This window comes from Pseudochaenichthys georgianus, chromosome 12 (assembly GCF_902827115.2).
Source record: "Pseudochaenichthys georgianus chromosome 12, fPseGeo1.2, whole genome shotgun sequence".
Taxonomy (NCBI): Eukaryota; Metazoa; Chordata; class Actinopteri; order Perciformes; family Channichthyidae; genus Pseudochaenichthys; species Pseudochaenichthys georgianus.
Window position 1 is genome coordinate 11,066,883 of NC_047514.1, and position 21,025 is coordinate 11,087,907.

A 21,025-nucleotide genomic window follows, 5' to 3' on the forward strand; every position below is an offset into this window, starting at 1 on the left:
CAGACACTAGAGGGCCCCATAACACAACAAATAGGGACTTAGAGGGTAAGAGACGTGACATCTCCGCTGGCTCTAAAGAGCATACAGTGGAAGATGCTCACAACATCTGCTTGGGTTTCTCAAGACAGTAACACGGGGCTACAGACGCCAATTCGCTGTCACCCCCCCCCTCGCTTCTCGGGCATTCTGTATTCACAAGTCCGGGGAGAGTCAGCCCATATTCTAGAGAGAGAGATTCTCTCACTTCTAGAAAAGAGGGCTATATCTATAGTACCCGCCGAGCAGAGTCAGATTACGCAGACAAATGTCCTCGTAAAGCACCTGCTCAACCTGGGTTTCATAATAAACACAGAAAAGAGCATGTTGTGCCCAGCACAGACTGTACTCTTCCTGGGTCTCCACCTGAACTCGGTGCCCTTTACAGCCCGCCTATCAGCGGAAAGAGTGAAAGCTTTCAGAGCTTGTCTCGCTCATTTCCAGCTGTGAAAACATGTTCTCTTCAGATCATGCCTGCGGTTACTGGGGCTCATGACGTCAGCCATCCTGGTCGTACGACTGGGACGCTTACGGCCCGTCCACACTACAGCTTCAAAAAAAGCTTGGAGCTGGGCGTGTCTGGAGCTTGGGGATTTTATTCAAGCAACACGACCAACAACCAATCACATGAATCTCCCGCCCCCGACATACAGAGCAAAAAACCCCGGGGATTTTATGGGAGCAATATATATATAAACTCCCCAAACAGGCGAAAACCTACCAGTTTCACCCACTGTCTCGGTGTCTCACCTCCCTCCATGCCTGGTTCCTCCGGTTTGTATCCCGGTAGGTGAAGAGGGTCTGGTCATACAAAACCGGGTGATTTGCTACGGCGATAGTTAGTTTCTCCTCCGACTTTTTTTTAAATATAGAAATGAACGGCGGGATATCTCTCCCAGCTTAGACGCGGTTTGATTGGCTACGGCTTCAGCTGTCAGATTTTGGGAAACGGGATTTGATTGGCTGGCGCTGGCTACTCCGGCGTCTCCGGCGTCAGAAGTTGAACATTGTTCAACTTCTGACGCCGGAGACGGCGGAGACGGACCGCTCTGCTACCCACAATTCAGTTCGGCGAAAAAGCGAGGCTATGTGACGTCACCCCATTGAAAGTGAATGGGCAGATTGGAGTTTTCGACGCTGTCGACGCTGTCGACGCTGTAGTGTAGACGGGCCGTTACACATGGGGGAGTTTCAGCGCTGGGTAGCCGCTCTAAAACTAAACCCCGCGCGTCATGGCGTGCGGAGAGTAATGGTTACTGTGAAAAGCGTAATGGCACTACGTCACTGGCCGCACCCGACTTTTCTAGTACGGGGCGTGCCTATGGGTGCTGTCCTTTCACGGAATGTGGTCACCACGGACGCATGTCTGACAGGCTGGGGAGGTATTTACGAAGGTCGTCCGGTGAGGGGTCTCTGGAACAGAGACCTCCAGCGGGCGCACATAAATTACCTGGAGCTTTTAGCGGTGTTCCTCACTCTAAAACGCTTTCTGCCTTTTCTCAGAGGACATCATGTCCTCGTGAGGACAGATAACACGACCACAATATTGTGTATAAACCGCCATGGGGGTTTGCGTTCTCTCCAGTTACACATGCTGGCACGCAAACTGATCTTATGGAGCGGCAGACGTCTCCTCTCTCTGAGAGCGACACACGTACCAGGAGTGATGAACCTCGGGGCAGAGCTACTGTCCAGAGGTGCACCACTATATGCAGACTGGACTCTACATCCAAGGATTGTGAGTCAGCTGTGGGTGCGTTACGGCAGAGCCGCGGTAGATCTGTTTGCATCAAAAGAAAATGCTCAATGTCAGCTGTTCTTTTCAACGCGCGATTTAAACGCACCGTTAGGCGTGGACGCGCTCGTGCACGATTGGCCTCCGGGCCTTCTGTACGCGTTCCCACCCCTGGCTCTGATACCCCCAACTCTGGCCAGAGTGAAGGAACAACGCCACACACTTATCCTGATAGCTCCGCCCTGGCCCGCAATGTACGGGCTGGCGGAGATATATCAGCTGCTGTGCGGGAAGCCATGGCAGCCCCCACTACGCAGGGACATACTGTCTCAGACGGGGGGGCGATCTTTCACCCACGCCCAGAGCGCTGGGCACTATGGGCCTGGCCCGTGAGTGGTACAATCTGAATACAGTGGGACTCCCTCAGAAGGTGATAGACACTATTCAGAGTGCGAGAGCTTCCTCCACAAGGTCTCTCTATGACTGTAAGTGGAGGGTGTTTGAGGAGTGGTGCCTTCAAAAAGGACACATCTCTTTTCAATGTCCTGTCGGGGTGATTTTATCATTTCTATAGGACTTGATCGATAAACACAGAGCTTTCTCTACAATCAAAGTGTACCTGGCTGCTATTGCTGCATGCCATGTGGGTTTTGAGGGTAAGACGGCTAGCCAACATCCTTTGGTCTGCCGTTTTATGAAAGGGGCTCGCAGGCTCCTCCCTGTTTCCAGGTCACTGGTGCCCTTATGGGACTTGGCAGTGGTTTTAGATGGGCTCAACCTGACCCCATTTGAACCCCTGGAAGGAGCTGACATGAAGCACTTGTCACTCAAGACATTGCTGTTACTGGCCCTGGCATCCGCCAAGCGGGTCAGTGACATTCATGCGCTATCTGTACTTCCTTCATGCACTCAGTTCGCCCCAGGGCAAACGAGAGTGTTGTTGAAGCCCAACCCTGCCTTTATACCAAAGGTGGTTGGTTCATGTACCCCAATTGACATTGAGGCATTTCCTCTGCCGCTGTGTCCCTCCGGGGAACAGCAGCCAGATTTTCTGTGTCCAGTCCGTGCTTTACGCACCTATATGGACAGATCAAAAGAGTTTCGTCATAATGACCAACTCTTTGTGTCCTGGGCTAACCCTCACAAGGGCAAGCCCGTTACTAAGCAACGGCTCTCCCAATGGATTGTGGAGGCAATTGCTTTGGCCTGTACGAGTCAGGGTTTGCAGGCACCTTCGGGTCTGCGGGCTCATTCGACTCGTGGTCTGACTACATCCTGGGCTTTGTTCAAGAGTGTTTCCATCCAAGACATCTGTGCAGCGGCGAGCTGGTCCTCGCCGCTCACTTTTGTCCGCTTTTACAGGCTAGACGTCTCTGCTTCTAGTGTGGCCCGAGCAGTACTGGGCACCTTGTTGAGTCAGAGCTCTACCTGTTCTGGTTGGTTTGGTGATTTTCGAGATAAGCTCGTCTGGCAATACGGGAGCTACAATTTCCCATAGTGAGACATCGAACGGAGTGTTATGAATGAGAACTATAGGTTGCTTACGTAACCCCAGTACTCAGAGTAACATGTAGTGAGATGTCTCACCAGACGGCCCTCCTTGCTATGGTGAAGCGAGAAGAGGTGCTTATTTTGAATGACGCATGCGACGTAGCGCAAGCTACTTATAGGGGGTGGATTCCCTAACGCTGACGTCAAGATCACCAGCCAATCAGGATTGGCGTAATGAGATCGATGCTTCTGTTTGCTCCGCGATGAGGCGCATCCATAGTGAGACATCTCACTACATGTTACTCCGAGACTGGGGTTACGTAAGTAACCTATAGTTTTTGTAGCTGTTCTCCACAAACACTTGGATTGAGCAGACCTTCTACAGCAGGATTGAACAGCACTGGATGTTTTAGAAAATCTGTTTTCTTATCACTGTAAAACTCCATTCAGTCCAGAGTGGATTTGTTCGAGTGTGTTTCCATGGGAAAGTTTATGGATGCTAATGTTTTTAATTTGTTCTTATCTAATCATCAAAACTTGCATTTGATTTAAACATTTGTTACAACACATTTCATTGAACAGCATATCAGTGACACATCGATTTTGAAAATTCACAACGATAAAATAAAAAGGTTCCCAAACCCCCAAATCAAATTCTGCTGAAAGCACGGTTACGGCCCAGAGCTGCTGTTGTCTTTATCATTTCTCAAAGGAGACACGTGTGTGGCAAGGGTTCACTAAAGTACAACAACACAGAGTTGTAAGCATCAACACTGCCACCAACAGGTCGAAACACAAACATTCCTGCTCTCTTCATCCTATGTCTTGATCCTCAACCCCTGTGATTGATCTGCTTTTAGCTTGCATATCTTGTGTGTGTGCGCTCTCTCTCTCTCTCTCTCTCTCTCTCTCTCTCTCTCTCTCTCTCTCTCTCTCTCTCTCTCTCTCTCTCATAGTGTTAGCAAAGAACAAAAAAGGCAGATAGACAAATGGAGGATGTGATTGTCTTGATGTGCTCATTGAGCGTGGCAGCAGAAAACAGCTGAGTGCAAAACAAATGCAAAATGAGCAACCAACCAGACAGGAAGATAAGAAATAATCGGAAGAAAAGGATGATAAAGGTTGCAGAAATGAGATATGACAGCATTATGAGCAGTCTGTGATCACTTTGAGACCTGGGGGAAGAAGACTGAAAGGCAGGTATAACGTCAATAAGTTCAAATGAGATGTGAATCGTTTCTACTATTCTATTTCATCAAATATGATCTCTCAGCCTTGTTGAAATACTTTTACAGGTATCAGTATATTTAAATTATTAGGGCATCTACTCTCTGAATATATTTTTCTTTGTAAGTTGTTTTAATATTTCACCTGATAGGCTCAGAGTGAAATGTGTTTGTTTAATTAAAGGGAATAACTAACACCAGTGTGATCTTAAGTGATATGCAAGAGTTACATGACACACTTCATAGCATCCACTTTTAAGGCGTATTCTAAATATTTTCAAGAATGAAAGGAATTGCCAAAGACAAGAAGAGGACAGAAAACAACCAGTGAACCGTACCGCAGTGGACCGAATAAAAGGGCACTGACGTTATGTGGACAAGAGGTTGAGCCAATTAAAAAGAAGGGGCAGAAAGTAAACTATAAAACAGTTTAAATCAGAAACACTGTTTAAGGTATTCCTCAAGGACGAGAATTAGAGCCACATACTTTGTTCAGTAATGGCCTGTGTTGGAAGAGGTCAATTATCTGAGTCACAATCTGCATGATAATGGAATTTTTTTCAAACACACCAATTACTTTCCATTCTTTGCTTATTTTGAAAATAATCTTATCAGGACTTTTTGATTTGAACAAGGGCAGACATTCTCTAAGATCGCTGTCATTTCTCTGAAGGCCTAAAACTCATAATATGTTGAATTGCCCTAAGTAATTTCCCTACTAATGACACACGCCCACATGATCAATCAATTCTTTGTTATGTTCTTCAGGCAATGCTGTCCCTCCAGGGTTCCCATCCTGAGGTGCTATTACGGTTTCCATTATCAAACCTCTCAGAGTTAACAATCAGGGAATATTGAAAATTATGCTTTTCTCAAAGTGTTTTTTCTGGTGGTCTTTTGGCAAAACTTGGGTTGAAAGAACTTTATTATTGCATCTTACATTGTGCACACATGGTGCGTTTTCCTAAAGCACTGCTTTGTTCCTGGGGAAATAAGAAAATAAGATTAAGCTGCCACTTTACTTCTGCTGTGTACACTGAATTGCACAGAGGGCAGGAAGTGCGTAGGTCAATGGCTGCCCAGAAGTACAATCAAGTTGTGGGTAATTCATTTTCATATGGAACTAAAACCTTATCACAACCTTTGAAAATGCCCAGATTCCTAATACACAAACGTTTGAGAAAACTAAGTTTAATATTCCAGCCTGAGAGCTGTGGATCAAATTAGATTTGGGACAATCCAAAACGGACAAGAGGTAGGTAAACACTGCTTCAATCAGCCGTACCGAACATCAATTACAGTGATTGTTACAAAACACATTTCAGTTTTACCCCAAGGCTTTTTTTTTTTTACCAACAACACTTCTCTGTGTCAAACTGCCATCTAGTGTTCAAAGATCTCAACTCGTGAGATCAGGTTTTGTTGAGTTTTTTTTTTTAAAGGCCCTTTTCTTCTCCTCTATCATGGATCACTATAGGCTTTTAAGTTATCATTAATTCCGGACAGAAGTAGCCTTACATGTTTCATGTATCAGCTCTGAAGTGCCCCTCCATATCTCCCGTTCAGGTGTCAGTCTTCCTCTTCGCTCTCCGCTGCTGTCACTGCTGTGATCAGCCATGCTTCCAGGAGTCGATGAGGTTCATCTGCTCCAGCTTTGCCCTGTCACTGTCAGTTATCGGAGCTTCACTCTTGAATACCAGAGGAGCCTGGGACTGCATCAGGATGCTCAATCATCTCCCTCACCCTGCAAATCAGCTCTAATAAAGTATCAATCCATCCATGTGTGAGTCTGGATATGCAGCAAATTATTAAGCTATTTAAAGTGACTCCTTTTCATTTATTGGATAATCGTTGGCTCTTTTGGAGTTTTGAGCTGTTCAACATGAGCTGAATATTACATAGTTCATACGGAGATGCTTTTCAAATTAGATTTTCAGGTCAGAGAAACCTCGAACATTTTATTCCCCACTCTCAGTCTGTCAAAGAGAGGGCTAACATCCTCTATCCATTGTCAAGACAACAGAAAATAAAGCTTATCCATTATATGACTTGTTCCTTTTGTGCACTCTTTTAATGATGTCAATGATGTACTGCTTATTAAATTACATACTTGTATTGAACATTAACCTTGTAAGTCCTTATGCAACATTCCTCTGGAGTAGGAAGAATAATAAACCCTTTTTTGTGAAGATACATTCTTTTTCTGGCCATGATATTTTTGCTACATGTTCACAGGAAATAATAGTTGTCATAGTTTTCAGCATCTTTGGGATCAGTGTCTCTCCGTTTTCCATTCTCCTCTGGGTTTGTTTTGGCTCCTTTTTGTCATGTGGGACTTTTTAAATTACCACCAATGCATTTAAATGAAAAATTCCCTCAACATGATATTTGGATTTCCATGAAAACATGATGAGATCTATTCTTGGTAGGCTCAGACAGGACAAAGAACTACACTTTGGAGTGTTTCCCTTTTTCCTGTCTTTCTGAAGCCAAGTTGAAAGCGCAGACAAATAATATCCTTTTGTGCTGAATAAATGCGAGGCACGGCACTGCGAGATGCAATCATGAACTACTTACATGGAGAGGTGCAGGCAGCCTATTTAATGAGGGGACAAAACAAATATTGAGACAGAGGACAAAACAGACAAGCCAGGATTTGATGAGAGCCTGGACAAACATTGTTACAGAGAAGATTTTAGTTTAAATTCATTTGAATAACTGAGATTGAAGTGCAGTTGAGAGAAGAGAAAAAAATCACAAAAAAGGAAACTATGGCCCTCAAATTCAGCTATGGTCATATTTTGGGGACTGAAACACACTTCAGAATAAAACTGCTTTCATTCACCTCACACACATTCAATTAAAAAAAGGATTAGAAGAAGTTCAGAAGCTCAGAAAAGGAAATGGAAGCAGACATGGAATGAAAAGTATGGTCCCAAAAGGTAATTGTGTGACACGACAGGTACGTTTTGGAGGCTGAGACCCCAACAAAAATGTTGCTGGGGTGTTTTTGTTGGCACAGCTTTTATTTAGAGATAGTGGTGACATACTAGCAGTGTCGATGCTCAACACAGAAAACTAATTTACCAACTTACTTTTGTCAATTCCACTTCCATAAGCTTTTTAAATGAATCCCATTCTATTCTACATTTTAGGAGGAAGCCCTTTTATTTGCGGGTGTTTTGGGGATGGGGTAATGTCTCAAGAGGTTAACTTCAGAGAGTGTTATGCTACTTTCTCACAGCCTCCGACTTGAAATTGATCTTTGCAGGGTGACGAGTCGGTCCCAGGTGCTTTATATTCAATAATGTTATCTCCAGTTGCTCGCAAAGAAGCCGAGGTGATGAAACAGGGAACTTGGAAATACGTCACACTAACATTCAAGAGGTGGAAATAATCTTTTGCAATTTGGAGTGGGCTGGTAGCACTGCCATTCAACTTTCAAATAGGTGATGGATTCAGCCTAAAGAAAAGAGCTGAGACGTCTATAGGGAGGCAGAGACTTTGAAATATGTTCCTCATTCCTTTTCCACAATACAAGTCACAAAAACATGCAGTTAACTGTAGTGACAGGCAGTGTTGTGTTCAGCTGAAGGACAACAAACTCTGGAAATATTAGACTGAGATAAGGCACTTTGTTTAATGTATCTCATCAAATTGTATTAGTTTGTGAAATGTAGCATGCTTAATAGTATTTATTTACCATGTGTCATTATACTGTATACATAATGATATTTGTGTCTGGAATTTGAATGAATGCACTGTATCCAAATTGTTGTTTTCATTCTTATGGCTATTTTGATTTAAAAAATACAAGTTATATACAGTATAGCTAGATATACCTGTATAGTCAAATGTTATATACAGTTCCAATTAAAATATACTCTTCTTTTACTCTACTCTTTTAACTCACTAATTTACAGGACACTAGGGGTCAATAAAAGTCTTGAAAAAGGCCATCAGGTATAACTATCAAACACTGTTTATATATTAAAGGTGGGGTAGATAATTTTGGAGAAACCAGCTCGAGTGGCTAGAATTTGAAATTACACAACCGGAAAATATCTGCCACTTCCTTACAGAGTCTCTCCTCCAACACACATGAAGGCGCACATGACCAATGAGGGCACGAGATAAGTTTGTGCACAGATGGAAGGCTGACAGGCAGGCAGGCCATCCAGTTATTTTAGCCGGGCCGGCTAAAATGACTGGTCGTGCTTTTTACAGTGCTACGGCTTCCACAGATGACATTTTTTGTCAAAGCACTTAAGATATTCATTGCTATCGGGATGTTAAGAGCATTCCATGGAATATAAAAAAAAGTGTATCTCGAGCCGGTTTCTCAAACTTACCTACCCCACCTTTAATAGACCAAGTGTATTATCACAAATTGTATTTATTTACATACTGTTTTTCCATGCCAGAGTACATAGGGTGAATCGGAAAAATTGTAAAATGTATAATATACCTTGGCTAATATTAGTCATGTTTCAGAGACACTTGAAAATATAGAGACCATATTAATGGGATATGTCAAAAAGGACTTTATATCAAAATCCTAATTCAAACCACGAGGGGACAAGGTGTAGGAGCTTCTCATTATAATCGAAACTCTAGGCAATGTCTTAACTTTTTTAATACCCAGATATTTCAAAGTGGATACAATAACCTGCCAACTCGACAGCTGTATAAATGAAAGAAATGTTTCTAATGAGATGTGATGAATGTGAGATCCCTCCTAGCCCACAAAAGGGCGAGGAGGAAGCAAGACACGTTTTTTTTTGTTGGACTCAATGTTTTGTGTCCGTACTGCAGCTCTTAAGACCAGGCATTTGTCTTATGTCTGATTTAAAGAATTACATTATAACAATATAGTTTATTAGTTCTGAGAGCAGTCCTTCCTTCTTTGGATCTGAAAAATACATTTTTGTTTTACCTCTTTGTTCTTTTTAATCAGTGAAGGTGAACCTGCAACTGTGTTTCAATCAGCAACAATTTCCCTTCACCAGTGAGTGAATTAGTCCGAAGTTCCCCCGAGCAAAGTCGTAGATGCCTACCAGCTCCAGAACACAGGTGTGAATTGGAGAAGAGTTAGTTCTGTCAGCTGAGAGACTATTAAGATGAGCAAGGCCTTAATCCCTGGCTGTGCTGCAGGCCGTAAATATCCCTTGGGTTAATGAGGTGTTCCATGTGTGGAAGCGTACAGTTACTCTCCAAAAAAACTCCTGCCAGGAACAACATCACTCCCCATTTCTTATAATGGCTTTTTAATAGATAGTCATTTAAAAAAACAAGTCTGCAGACACGGTGCAAAGGACTTCTCTTTGCCTATGGAGAGCAGTATATGCATCAAAATCTATCCAAGGCTTCTAAAATATACAAAAACAACACCATAGTATAGTATGGAAAACTATCAGAAAAACCACATAGTATATAATGTCAACAAATATCCAAATAATCCTTAGTAAAACTAAAACCTGTTACTAAACTGTGTTCAACACCCGAGAGTATCCGCAGAGTATCGTATGTTGAAAATACTGGAAAATATTCAGAATGCCATTTAAAAACATATGTCAAAAATAACAGAGAAAACTACATCGTATAATATGTCAAAAAATATGCAATCAACGACACAGTAGAATATGGTATATATCGTTTAAAGAAATATGAAATAAATCATAGTATAGCATTTGGAAACATTTGAAAAAAAGTACTGAACTGATCATTTTATTGCATTTAATACAACATTTCTTTCTTTCTTTCTTTTTCAAATTGGTTGGTTCGACTCGATAAAATAGCTAATGTGAAATTCATTTTAAAATAATGTTTTGTTCTATAAAAGTAATACAAAATAAATAAATAATTGTCTTCATTTGAATAATATATACCAACAACTCAATAAAATAGCTATTATTACAAAATAGTTGGTTCAGCTTCATTGAATAACTATTACATTAATGAACAATGGTCATTGTAATGTAATGTAATTACTGTATAACTCAATCAACTAACAAGATAGTCTAGCCCTTGTGTTATGTTCACATTTCGCACCCTTTGGTAATGTTCGGGTCAAATTGACCCGGGACATATTTCAGGGTTTAAAAAAAATACAGAACTAAATTCAACATGCACAATTCCTTATATATATTTTCTTTAACTCATTCCCCAACAATATAAATGAAATATATGATTCGTTTTTGAAAATACTCTTTTCTAGATCAAATGTAACAATGGAAGTGTCCATCGTTTTTTGTGATAAAAATAAAAAACTAGGTTTACATTTTGCTCATACAGGACTAATGTAAATGAAACATTTTTTCATTAAGGTTTATTATTTTTAATCTGTCATATAATAATCAAAGCCCTGAAGGAAATAAAGCAATTGATCAGCAATTGGAACACAAGAACCACACATCCAAAAGTATTTGGCTGTGAAATATAGAGGGAATGAAACATCCATATAAATTACATAGAACAGATATAAACACAAAGCAAATAAAAACAATTAACAGTCACTATTCATAAAAGACAGTATATCCGAAAACTATATTGATGAAGTGACATCATGTGAGTCAATGGGCAAGTCCGTTTAGGAAACACATGATGTACAGAACTTCTTCGTGGGTATAGCACAGATGTACTTGTTGCAGTTGCTGCATGTAGTCTGTGTCTTTGAGTCCTTTGAGGGTCCACAGACCTCACAGCTGGCTGTGGGGGTCTTCCAGAAGCTGACTGTGGGGGTCTTCCAGCAGCTGGCTCTGAATCAAGTTCATCTTCCAATTTGCTGTCTCTGTTTAGTCCCTCCGTGCAGGTGCGAGGGGGGACAGTGCGAGAAAATGTAAAATGTTTATACATTTCTGGAAGATCTAAAATGTTTATAATGTTCTAGGATAGTTTTGTGTACACTACAAAGGGTAAAGATCAAGGGAAAACAGAATCAAACTGCTTCTCTATGCATACGAGTGTGTGTGTGTGTGTGTGTGTGTGTGTGTGTGTGTGTGTGTGTGTGTGTGTGTGTGTGTGTGTGTGTGTGTGTGTGTCTTTAGTTTCTGTGTGCGTGTGCGTGTGTCTTTAGTTTGTGTGTTTGTCTCTGTCTGTCTGTCCTGGTATTGTATCCGAACCTCTTATGAAGGACATAAATGCGGGTGGGCATTTTTTCATAAGTGGAAAAAAATAAAAACAATTCCACATGTCCTTCACTATAAATAAGCCCCGGCCATTGAGTTTCAGGTTGAACGAAAATATCCTTATATTTTTTTTTATTCATTGAAAATGGAAATCGGGTCAATTTGACCCGAACACCACACAAGGGCTAGTTACGCATGTCGGAAATCTCAGAACAAAACCTAATAGTATAGTATCTCTCAAATATGAGAAAGAAAACAACATAGTATAGTATTTTGAAAACATCAGAAAGAAAATGACATAGTATAGTATGTAAAAAATATCAGAAAAAAAGAATATCGGAAATCTCTGAAAAAAACCTATGAGTATAGTATGTCTAAAATATGAGAAATAAAACATAGTATTCCATAGTATTTGGAAAATATCAGAAAAAATCATGTCGATAATGAGCAAAAAAAGACATAGTATACTATAGTAACTCGAAAAGATACTTTATCTGCTGAGAAGGCAGATGGAGAAGTTTCTATTGAATGAAAAACAGTACCTCGGCTCACCGACAGAGGGCGGCATTGTACCTAGTTTTATTGTGGAGTGATTAACATACAACTCCCAACTGCTGTCAGCTATAATCAGTCTCTTTATAATGTATTTGAGACATCATTATGGTGGGTATAATTTGCAATTTTCAATTCTAAGTGGAAAATGTCATCTTCATTATTACACTGACTTATACTATAATATTAATCTCTCACATGCAAAACCTCCGAATGTTTTATACTTCCATTTCAAATTAGCAGCACCTTAGCCAGCTGTGATTAACACTAGCCTATATTCCATCAATAATTATAATTAAAACATAAACTATATATTATTCTGAAATAGGCCAATTTGCATAATGAATTCTTTTTCTTTTGGTACTTTAAGTATATTGTGAGGTCAATACTTTTGTACTTTTACTTGAGTAACATTTTGAATGCAGGACTTTTACTAGTAACAGAGTATTCTTGCACACTGGTACTTAAATACAAGATCTGAGTACTTCTCCCACCTTTTCTACTGCCACTCAAAAATAATCTACCAATACCGGCATCCTAGAATATAATCTGAGCAGTGTAAAACTCGAAAAGACACAGGTATGGTGAGAGGGAAGTGGCTCATAGGCTAATTCTAATGCTTAAGGTCATCATGACCTTTTAGCTCCAGCTCTCCCACATCTTGTCACCACTGAAAACACATTCCTGAAGCTGAATCTGAGAACCTCCGAGGGGGGTAACTCTTAGTTTGAGTTAGAGTATATTGAGGGTGAAAATGGATATGAACCAAACCCACTCAGAAACTGTATGGGTCTGATTGAATTGTGTTAACATGTGTGTGTTAGCTTGTACATTAGTACAATGCTGGTATGACGTGAGAGTGTGTGTGTTAGTGTTCTGACTCCAAGTTCGAGCTCCCAGTGTGGGCTTCCTTCTATCAATAACACACCCCAAAAAATGTTTTCCGTGAATGGGATCCATTGACCCGGGCTGTGACTGAGTGACACCCTGTGGTGTAGAGCCAGCTCTGAAATGCCTCATTTGTTTATAAACTGACAATCACAGGCAGACCTACCGTGTGGGCCACTGACAGACATACACAATGTTTTGCTCTTAAACTTCTTCTGAACAGAAAATGTAATTTTAAGTGTACAAGGATTAAAAACCCGCTTTGATAATTCATTTGAGCATGGAGAAGTATATACAAATGTAGCATACAAATAAAAAAACGTTGACTTCAAATATTCTGATAACTTGACACTGCAATGTGTTCAAATCTGTTAAAATTCAAAAGTTAAAGAAGAACACATTATGCATCAACGATTTTCATACTTGATATAAGCATGGCATTAAGGCTCTCACTAAGCAAAAGTATAATTACTAGCTTTAAATATTGCAACTTGACTATTGCAAGGTCCAGACTTTACCATGCTTTTTCTAGTGCCATCAGATAACGTGCTTATAATAAATACAAATCTGCAGTTGTTGGGGCAAAGTAAAAAGCTAAGTAACATAGCCAACTCAAATATATTCAGGAATTGTTCTTTGGGACCTCACCTTGTTGTAGAAATAGATGTTTTTTGAGAGCAGACATTTTATGGCTTGTCATTGTAGCAGAAGCACAGGTGTTACTAATCACAGTAACGATGGCTCTGTTCCATTCAGGTGTCCCAATAAGGCGTTATTGTGACAGCATGCATCGCACAATCGGGCCGTGAAACTGAAGCCGCTAAATGGATTCCAGCCATCGTTAAGTTTATTACATACACCTGTGCCCTTCTTACTGCGGAATGTCAAAAATGTCTGCTATGAAAAATACCTTTACATTAGATGAAGCCTCTTTACTGTAAACAAATACAACTTACATACAAAACATAACGATTATTAATTGTCCTATTCTTGCTTTATTGTATTCCTAAGTTTTCTACTTCTATGACAGGTTACTTTTTTAATAGTATCAATGGTTTGCCAGCAACTATAAAACAATTTTTGAGGGTGTACTTTATGTGTTTGCTACACTATTTGTCTATAATGAAGAATTAGTATGTGGACCATAAAGTAAATCATTTCTGAAAGTATGGTTATAACTTTTAATTAAGTTTACATATTTGGGGGGTGTCATTTTTCTCATACTGATATTCTGAACAATTTGTGATGTTGTATTTGCTGTAAAGTGTCTCTACTGTAGGCTATTTTTATTTTATGTACAGCACTTTGGCTCGAGCAAAAATTGTTTATAAATGTGCTATATAAATAAAACTTGATTTGATTTGATTTGATATTTCATGGAAAATACAAAGACAAAAGAGGAGAAACAGATGCAGAGACTTCGGTAATCAACAACATCAAAGCCCTGAATATTTCCAATATCGGAACTGTCCTTACAACTGCTTTGAATTCACTTAGAGTCTAATAGGTTCCTTAAGTTATGAGTTTTTCTGTGAGCACACAGAGGAGGAAAGCATTACAACAACTTTTCAATCTGTCAAGCCTTCTGGGAAACCTAGCAGATGTAGCATTCACATTTAAAGGTTATGGTGTCTCAAAGTCCATTCCTCAGGGGCCAGTATAAGGCAGAAAAGTAATTATTTCTAGTTGGAGCTAGAGAAAACCATCTGTGGAAATATATACTTTTAAGTATTTCCATATAATGCCTCTTTGTTGTATGTATTTAGTTTAAATTCAAACGTACATATCTATGTATTTTTTAAATGCTGGTTCCAGATCTACAATTTGGAGGATTTGACTTACAACTGAAAAATGTGGACAAAGACAATACAATTTGAAGATGTCTCTGGGATTTGGATATGCATTATTGTACTTTTGATAGCTGGGATGGAGTGAGAAAAACACGCAGAGACTGTACAAAAGTTAGATGGAGATGGAACAGTGACAAAACATACATTCTTCTTTTAATCTCCCCTGTGTTAAATTAGACAATCCATGAACATCTTTTATTTTATATAAAAAAATTCACATTGTTACACTATGAGCTGCAAGTGCACTGATAACATTATATATAACCCCAAGGAGATTTACTTTATAAATATACAGACGACTCAACAGAGCACTTATTACCATGGGTCTTAGTCATCACATGCAATGGCTTCTAGACTGATGCAGTAATAATAGCCACACTGAGACCTTTTCTACACACATGGGCTTATTTGTGCAAGACTGTGAGGGATAGAGCAGTGCTACATCAGATAAACAATAAGACGCAGGGCTTGTTTTAACAATGGGAAAGTGATTTGACCTCGGGGCTCAAAATGAACAGAGGGACTGTCTGTAAACATGGATGAATGGTTCATTGAATTAGTAATAATGGATGAAACTAGTATCCATGTCCTTGGAATAAAAATAAGAGCAATTCCGATGAATCAAAATGAAAGTCGTGTAGTTGACAGTTTTATAGAAAGTATTTCCCTTCTTTGATATACGTATGTACTTATTTTTTATTTTCAAAATGGGAATACATCAAAGACAACAGAAAAAAGGTCCGTCTACAGTCCACGCGTTCTGTCTTTCATTAAATCCAGTTTCAGCATTGCAAGGTGTGATTTTCCAATGTTCCACAAGGGACTTCACCTGATATTTTTAATTAGGTTTTCAGCTATAAAGCTCCAATAAATAGTGGACAATTGCAGTTTTTCCAAGAAATAAACTACCTGTGTCTTTCAATGCCATTTCTTTATTTTTACCTAGTTTTGTGCTCCACAGGAAACAGACGTCTGCGGGGACATCTGCTTTCAATTCCTACAGGTTTACTTTGTCCAATCTGGCAACCCCACCTCCAGTCTAGTGTTGTGTGTTTTCACAAGACTGGTTCTTATTTGATTGTGTTTTAAGGAGTTAATGTCTGTCGAGAGTATATTTATTTCATAAGAATGTGATTTGAATGAGGGGATAATAAGGGCAACAACCCCATAAGCCAGAGACAGATCCTTAAAAAAGGTTTATGTGTTATGTGATGGAACAGATTTGAAAGACTTATCTTAGTTTCACCTATTTATAAGGAGAATTAAAATATCATGTTTTAATGTGCCTGTAATGCAAATGGCATCCAATAGATTCTCGTTGAAATACAATTCTCCAGTCAATTTATATCCATCATGTTTGAAGGCAATTGTCCCGAGTTTAAACCTGACTCACCTATTATCCACATTTAGACTTTACAAGCTTAAACACATGCATCGGGAAGGTTAAAGACGACTACATTTCTTTTAAATAAACACAAATTGGAGTAAAAATCTACTGATCAGAGTTTAACCATGTGCCCTGATATTTTTCAATGCCTTGTCTGCATTCAGCCCTTATGGCACTTAGTTTGACTTATGGAGTTCACAGCATGTTTTCTGGGATGTTTCTTATGGTAAATGAGCTGTAACATCTGTCAGTAAAAGCACTTAACAAGAGGCAATTAGAGGAGTAACCTGTACCTCTGTTTGTTTATCATTTTAAAGAATGACTGAGTGACTTACATGGTCTGTTGTTTTGAGAGTTTTGTTACATAGAGCAGAGGAAATGTCTCATTGAGGCTGTGTTTAACATGATGTGAGTTTAATGTGTTTAAATTGGCTACATTTAGCCTGTGACTCTTTTTCTGAAATCTGGTTCTTCTCTGTTATTTTTTCTATTTCTTGCACACAATCACAGTTACAGATATGCCATGTGTTCAGCTGTGCATTCACACAAGTTGCTACCTAATCTATTAAAGTGGTAAATGCCTTTTTACCTGTGCTGTTTTGGAGGAATATGATCAGAATGTGATCGCCTTACCCTTGTGTCAGTTCCATTTACCCCATCAAACTAAAATAGAGATTTTCCAGAAACCATCCACCAAGGAATCGCTCCGACTCTGCATGCAGCCGGGTAACTCCTCTGTCAATGAATGAAAAACAATAGAAAGTGAAAAGAAATATGAAAAACAGCTTAAATTCCAGGATATTGTTGTATGTGGTTTTCAAGAAATGAAAGGAATCTGATATACAGATACAGAGCTCAGTCACATTTAGAATAAGAAAGTACTTTGCGGATCGAATCACTTACCCTCTTATTGAGACGGATGTTAAAAAATGATATGTAGCTGGAGGTAATATTCTGATAAAAAAATGTATACAAACCTATATTTTTTGAGATTTTCCATCCTTTGCAGGTTGGACCAACTTCTCCACACAACAGAGGATGTTTTTTTCAGACTTACAAGCCTACTGCTCGAGCTCCACACTGATTTATGTTTTACCTACAACGACCCTATTGCACATCATACATACCTCCCACACCTCATTTCTACCCGTTAATCATGTAAATCCTGTCTTAACATTGCTCTCGCTATATACAGACCTCTATGACCTCCCCTAGCACGCATTCACTCATAAATCAAAGCGCAAACTAACAAGTCAATTAGCTTTCTTTTCCTGTTGATATAACACATCAATTAGCGCTCATGTCCTGTACATCTGAGGAGTCTGTTAGCTCTGGTTTCCTGTTTGTTTCCTGCAGGATCGAGGTGCGCTGTCAGAGCAGCTGCCTTGTTTGTGTTGGACCACATACACACATCAAACAGCTTCTAATAGCAGCCTTATCACAGCACATTACCCTCACATAAACATGAACCCTGGGTCAGGGCAGCAGGGCAGCATGTTTGCGTGTGTGTGTTTTCTGTATCCCCACCCACACTGCCAGACTACTGACAACAAAATGTGTAAACTGTGACTTGAGACATATTGCAACTTGATGTGATATGACCATTCTGGGATAAACGTTATGCGTCCGTCTACAAGTAAGTGCAAAGTTCAAACCATTTTGCTTAATAAACGCGTATTTCAATGTCATGTTGATACCATGTTCAGTCCCACAATGAGGATGATGATGATGATTTTAAATACATTTGATGAATGGAGCATGTCCTTTATGAAATGTTTAAATGTTTGTGCCCAATGAGTAATGTAAGCAACATATTTCTCCCAACTAGATTTTTCTTTTTTAAATATACTGTAAGGCATTTAAGGGCCATTTTAAGTTAAAAAAGGAATATAAGGGGGTAATAATCCAAGAAAAACTGAGCATTTGCAAGAATAACAATCTCTTTGAGACTACGAATTATTTGAGATTAGTCACACATTTACTGGCAAAAGAAGTGTGTGTATGTGTTGGGGGTTAGAGTTAGGGTTCAAATATTTCCTATCCCTAACCCTAAACTGACTTGTACACCGTTGTAGCTGTTGCATTTAATGAGAAAGATATGTGACTCTTTAGTTTATCTTTCATTTGATCCATTGCTAACATGGAAATATTGATTGTAGCCTCTTAATACTGATACACTTGTAATTTGTGTTAATCTAACACCTAACCCTAACCACACAGCAAACAAAGGGCGCAAACACAAAAACGCGATTCAGTATATATATATAACCGATATATCAGACTCCTCGCAGTGGTAATATCAACAAAGTTGATACATCCTCTCACAGACTTCTAACTTTTGTCTGTTGCCAAGCAATAGAATCCGATTTTAATCTAGATAAATATTTTATTGTTGTCATGGTAATACTATTACAATCATCTCATGCCTTAAGAAAAATGTTTACGGCCTAAATCACTTTGCTGTATGTTGTCTATCTGTGTAGACAGCTTCATGTAACGAGAATTATTATTACAACCATCAAATGCATTGGAAATCATGCTTGAAAACATTTCAAATAATACAATTAAAATAGTTGTTAAAGGAAAAATGGAAAAAAACAACACTGGGAATGTTTCATACAGTATGGTCTAAAGTAAAAACTAAAGTAGTTAAATAAATTAAACAAATGATTTCTAGGTGAATAAAACACACACATAACGTGAATCCTTTCAGCAGACACATACAGCAAAGCAAGAGATAACACTGATACATAAAGTACAATACAATCATATGTCCCTTTCAAAAATGTCATTTCAGTGAGACACATGACACGGGCTATGGTGGTTAGTTCCTGATTCTCTTTTCAAAAATATACTGCATATCTATTTATATATTTATATAAACAACAACAACACTTTTGATAATTTTCTTTTTTTTTATAATTCTAAAATACATCTATAATATTTAGAAACAATATGTACAATTCCCCCTCTCACATGTTTATGCAACATTAAACAAATTCTTCTAAAATGGAAGAATAAATTAACATCTGGAGAGGAAAACCTCTGTTTGTAAGGCCGGGGGGGGTTAAGAGCTGATCGACTTTGTTTGTCTGACACACACTCGCTCATTCACTCACCAAAACGCACACACACACACACACACACACACACACACACACACACACACACACACACACACACACACACACACACACACACACACACACACACACACACACACACACACACACACACACACACACACACACACACACACACACACACACACACACACACACACACACGAACATATGGTTCCAGTTGTACTTATTGAAGATATGTGATATTCAGCAATAGTTTCAGGATGGTTCTCCTGTTTATTCACAGAACAGTCGCGTCAGTAAGATCTCATATTCTGCGAGGTTTGAACTTTGAATAATGAACATTACGGGAACCGACATGTTGCGTAATGTCAGTGAACGTCCAAAAACGCTTCAGGTCTGTCAGCTTTGAAATTCCCCTCCTGTGTACTCACCTCTGCTGTGTAAAATGACCAATAATCCAATGAAAAACATGAGGTTATATGAACTGACATGCTCATCAAGGCCTCAATTTGTAAGAGGCTGCAGGATCAGACCTCGCTTTACATGAGACAACAGTTTATTCTCATGATGGCTGACTGTTTTTAAAGCATCCTATCCAACGCTCTATAAGGGTCCATATCTGTTGGACCACTGTAAGCAATGTACAGAGGAATGCAAGTGAAGATGGCGAGGATGAGGAGGCGCTCGATGCTGAAGATATGTGATGGTGGTTGTTGTGGCTGTGGGCTCTATGAGACGGCTTCCCTGTGATGTAACCGTTGACGATGCGAACCAGCGGGGGAGGTGGAGACTGGACCATAGGTCTGTAGAGCAAAGACATGAGAGTAGGATAGAAACATTAGATTCAAAACAATGTTTATTTATTTTTGAAATTCCCCCTAAATATTTGCTTGATTGCCTTTTAACTTAGCAACATTAGCTCTAACCCTAAACCTAGCCCACTAGTAAACACACATTTCAAGAAGATGTTAGCTTATTTCAAAAAAGAGATATCCAATTGTGTGTTTTGTCCTTGCTTTCCTCGATGGTAAGAGACTCAGTTGGAAAACAATCTGAGGTCATCTACTTAAATGCACCCAACATGATTTAGCAACATTTAGCCAAAGCAAAGATGCGCTATAACTATAGGTTACTTACGTAACCCCAGTGCTCAGAGTAACATGAAGTGAGATGTCTCACTATGGGATGCGCCTCAATGCGTATGCAAACAGAAGCATCAATCTCATTACGCCAATCCTGATTGGCTGGTGATCTTGACGTCAACGTCAGGGAATCAGCCCACCCTTTAAGTAGCTTGCGCTACGACGCAGCGTCATTCAAAATAAGCACCTCTTCTCGCTTCGCCTTAGCAAGAAGGGCCGTCTGGTGAGACATCTCACTTCATGTTACACTGAGGACTGGGGTTACGTAAGTAACCTATAGTTCTTATTCATAACACTCCGTTCGATGTCTCACTATGGGATATTGAAACTCCCGTATTGCTGGACATGCTTATCTCGAAAATCACCAAAAACAACCAGAACTTAACAGGTAGAACTCTGTCTCAACACGGGGCCCAGCACTGCGCGGGCCACACTTGGAGCAGAGACATCTAGCCTGTAAAAGCGGACAAAAGTGAGCGGCGAGGACCAGCTCGCTGCTGCACAG

The 21,025-nt window shown here is 39.7% G+C and overlaps 1 protein-coding gene across 1 annotated transcript in view; it reads right to left on the minus strand.

Annotated features, from left to right (window-relative positions):
- Positions 1-19,541: 19,541 nt before the first annotated feature.
- trabd2a (TraB domain containing 2A) overlaps positions 19,542-21,025 on the minus strand; it is a 76,769-nt gene continuing 75,285 nt past the window's right edge. The window contains exon 7 of the mRNA XM_034096307.1: positions 19,542-20,181. Coding sequence (XP_033952198.1) covers positions 19,941-20,181 — 241 coding nt within the window. The 3' untranslated portion in view covers positions 19,542-19,940. The remainder of the gene's footprint in view (positions 20,182-21,025) is intronic.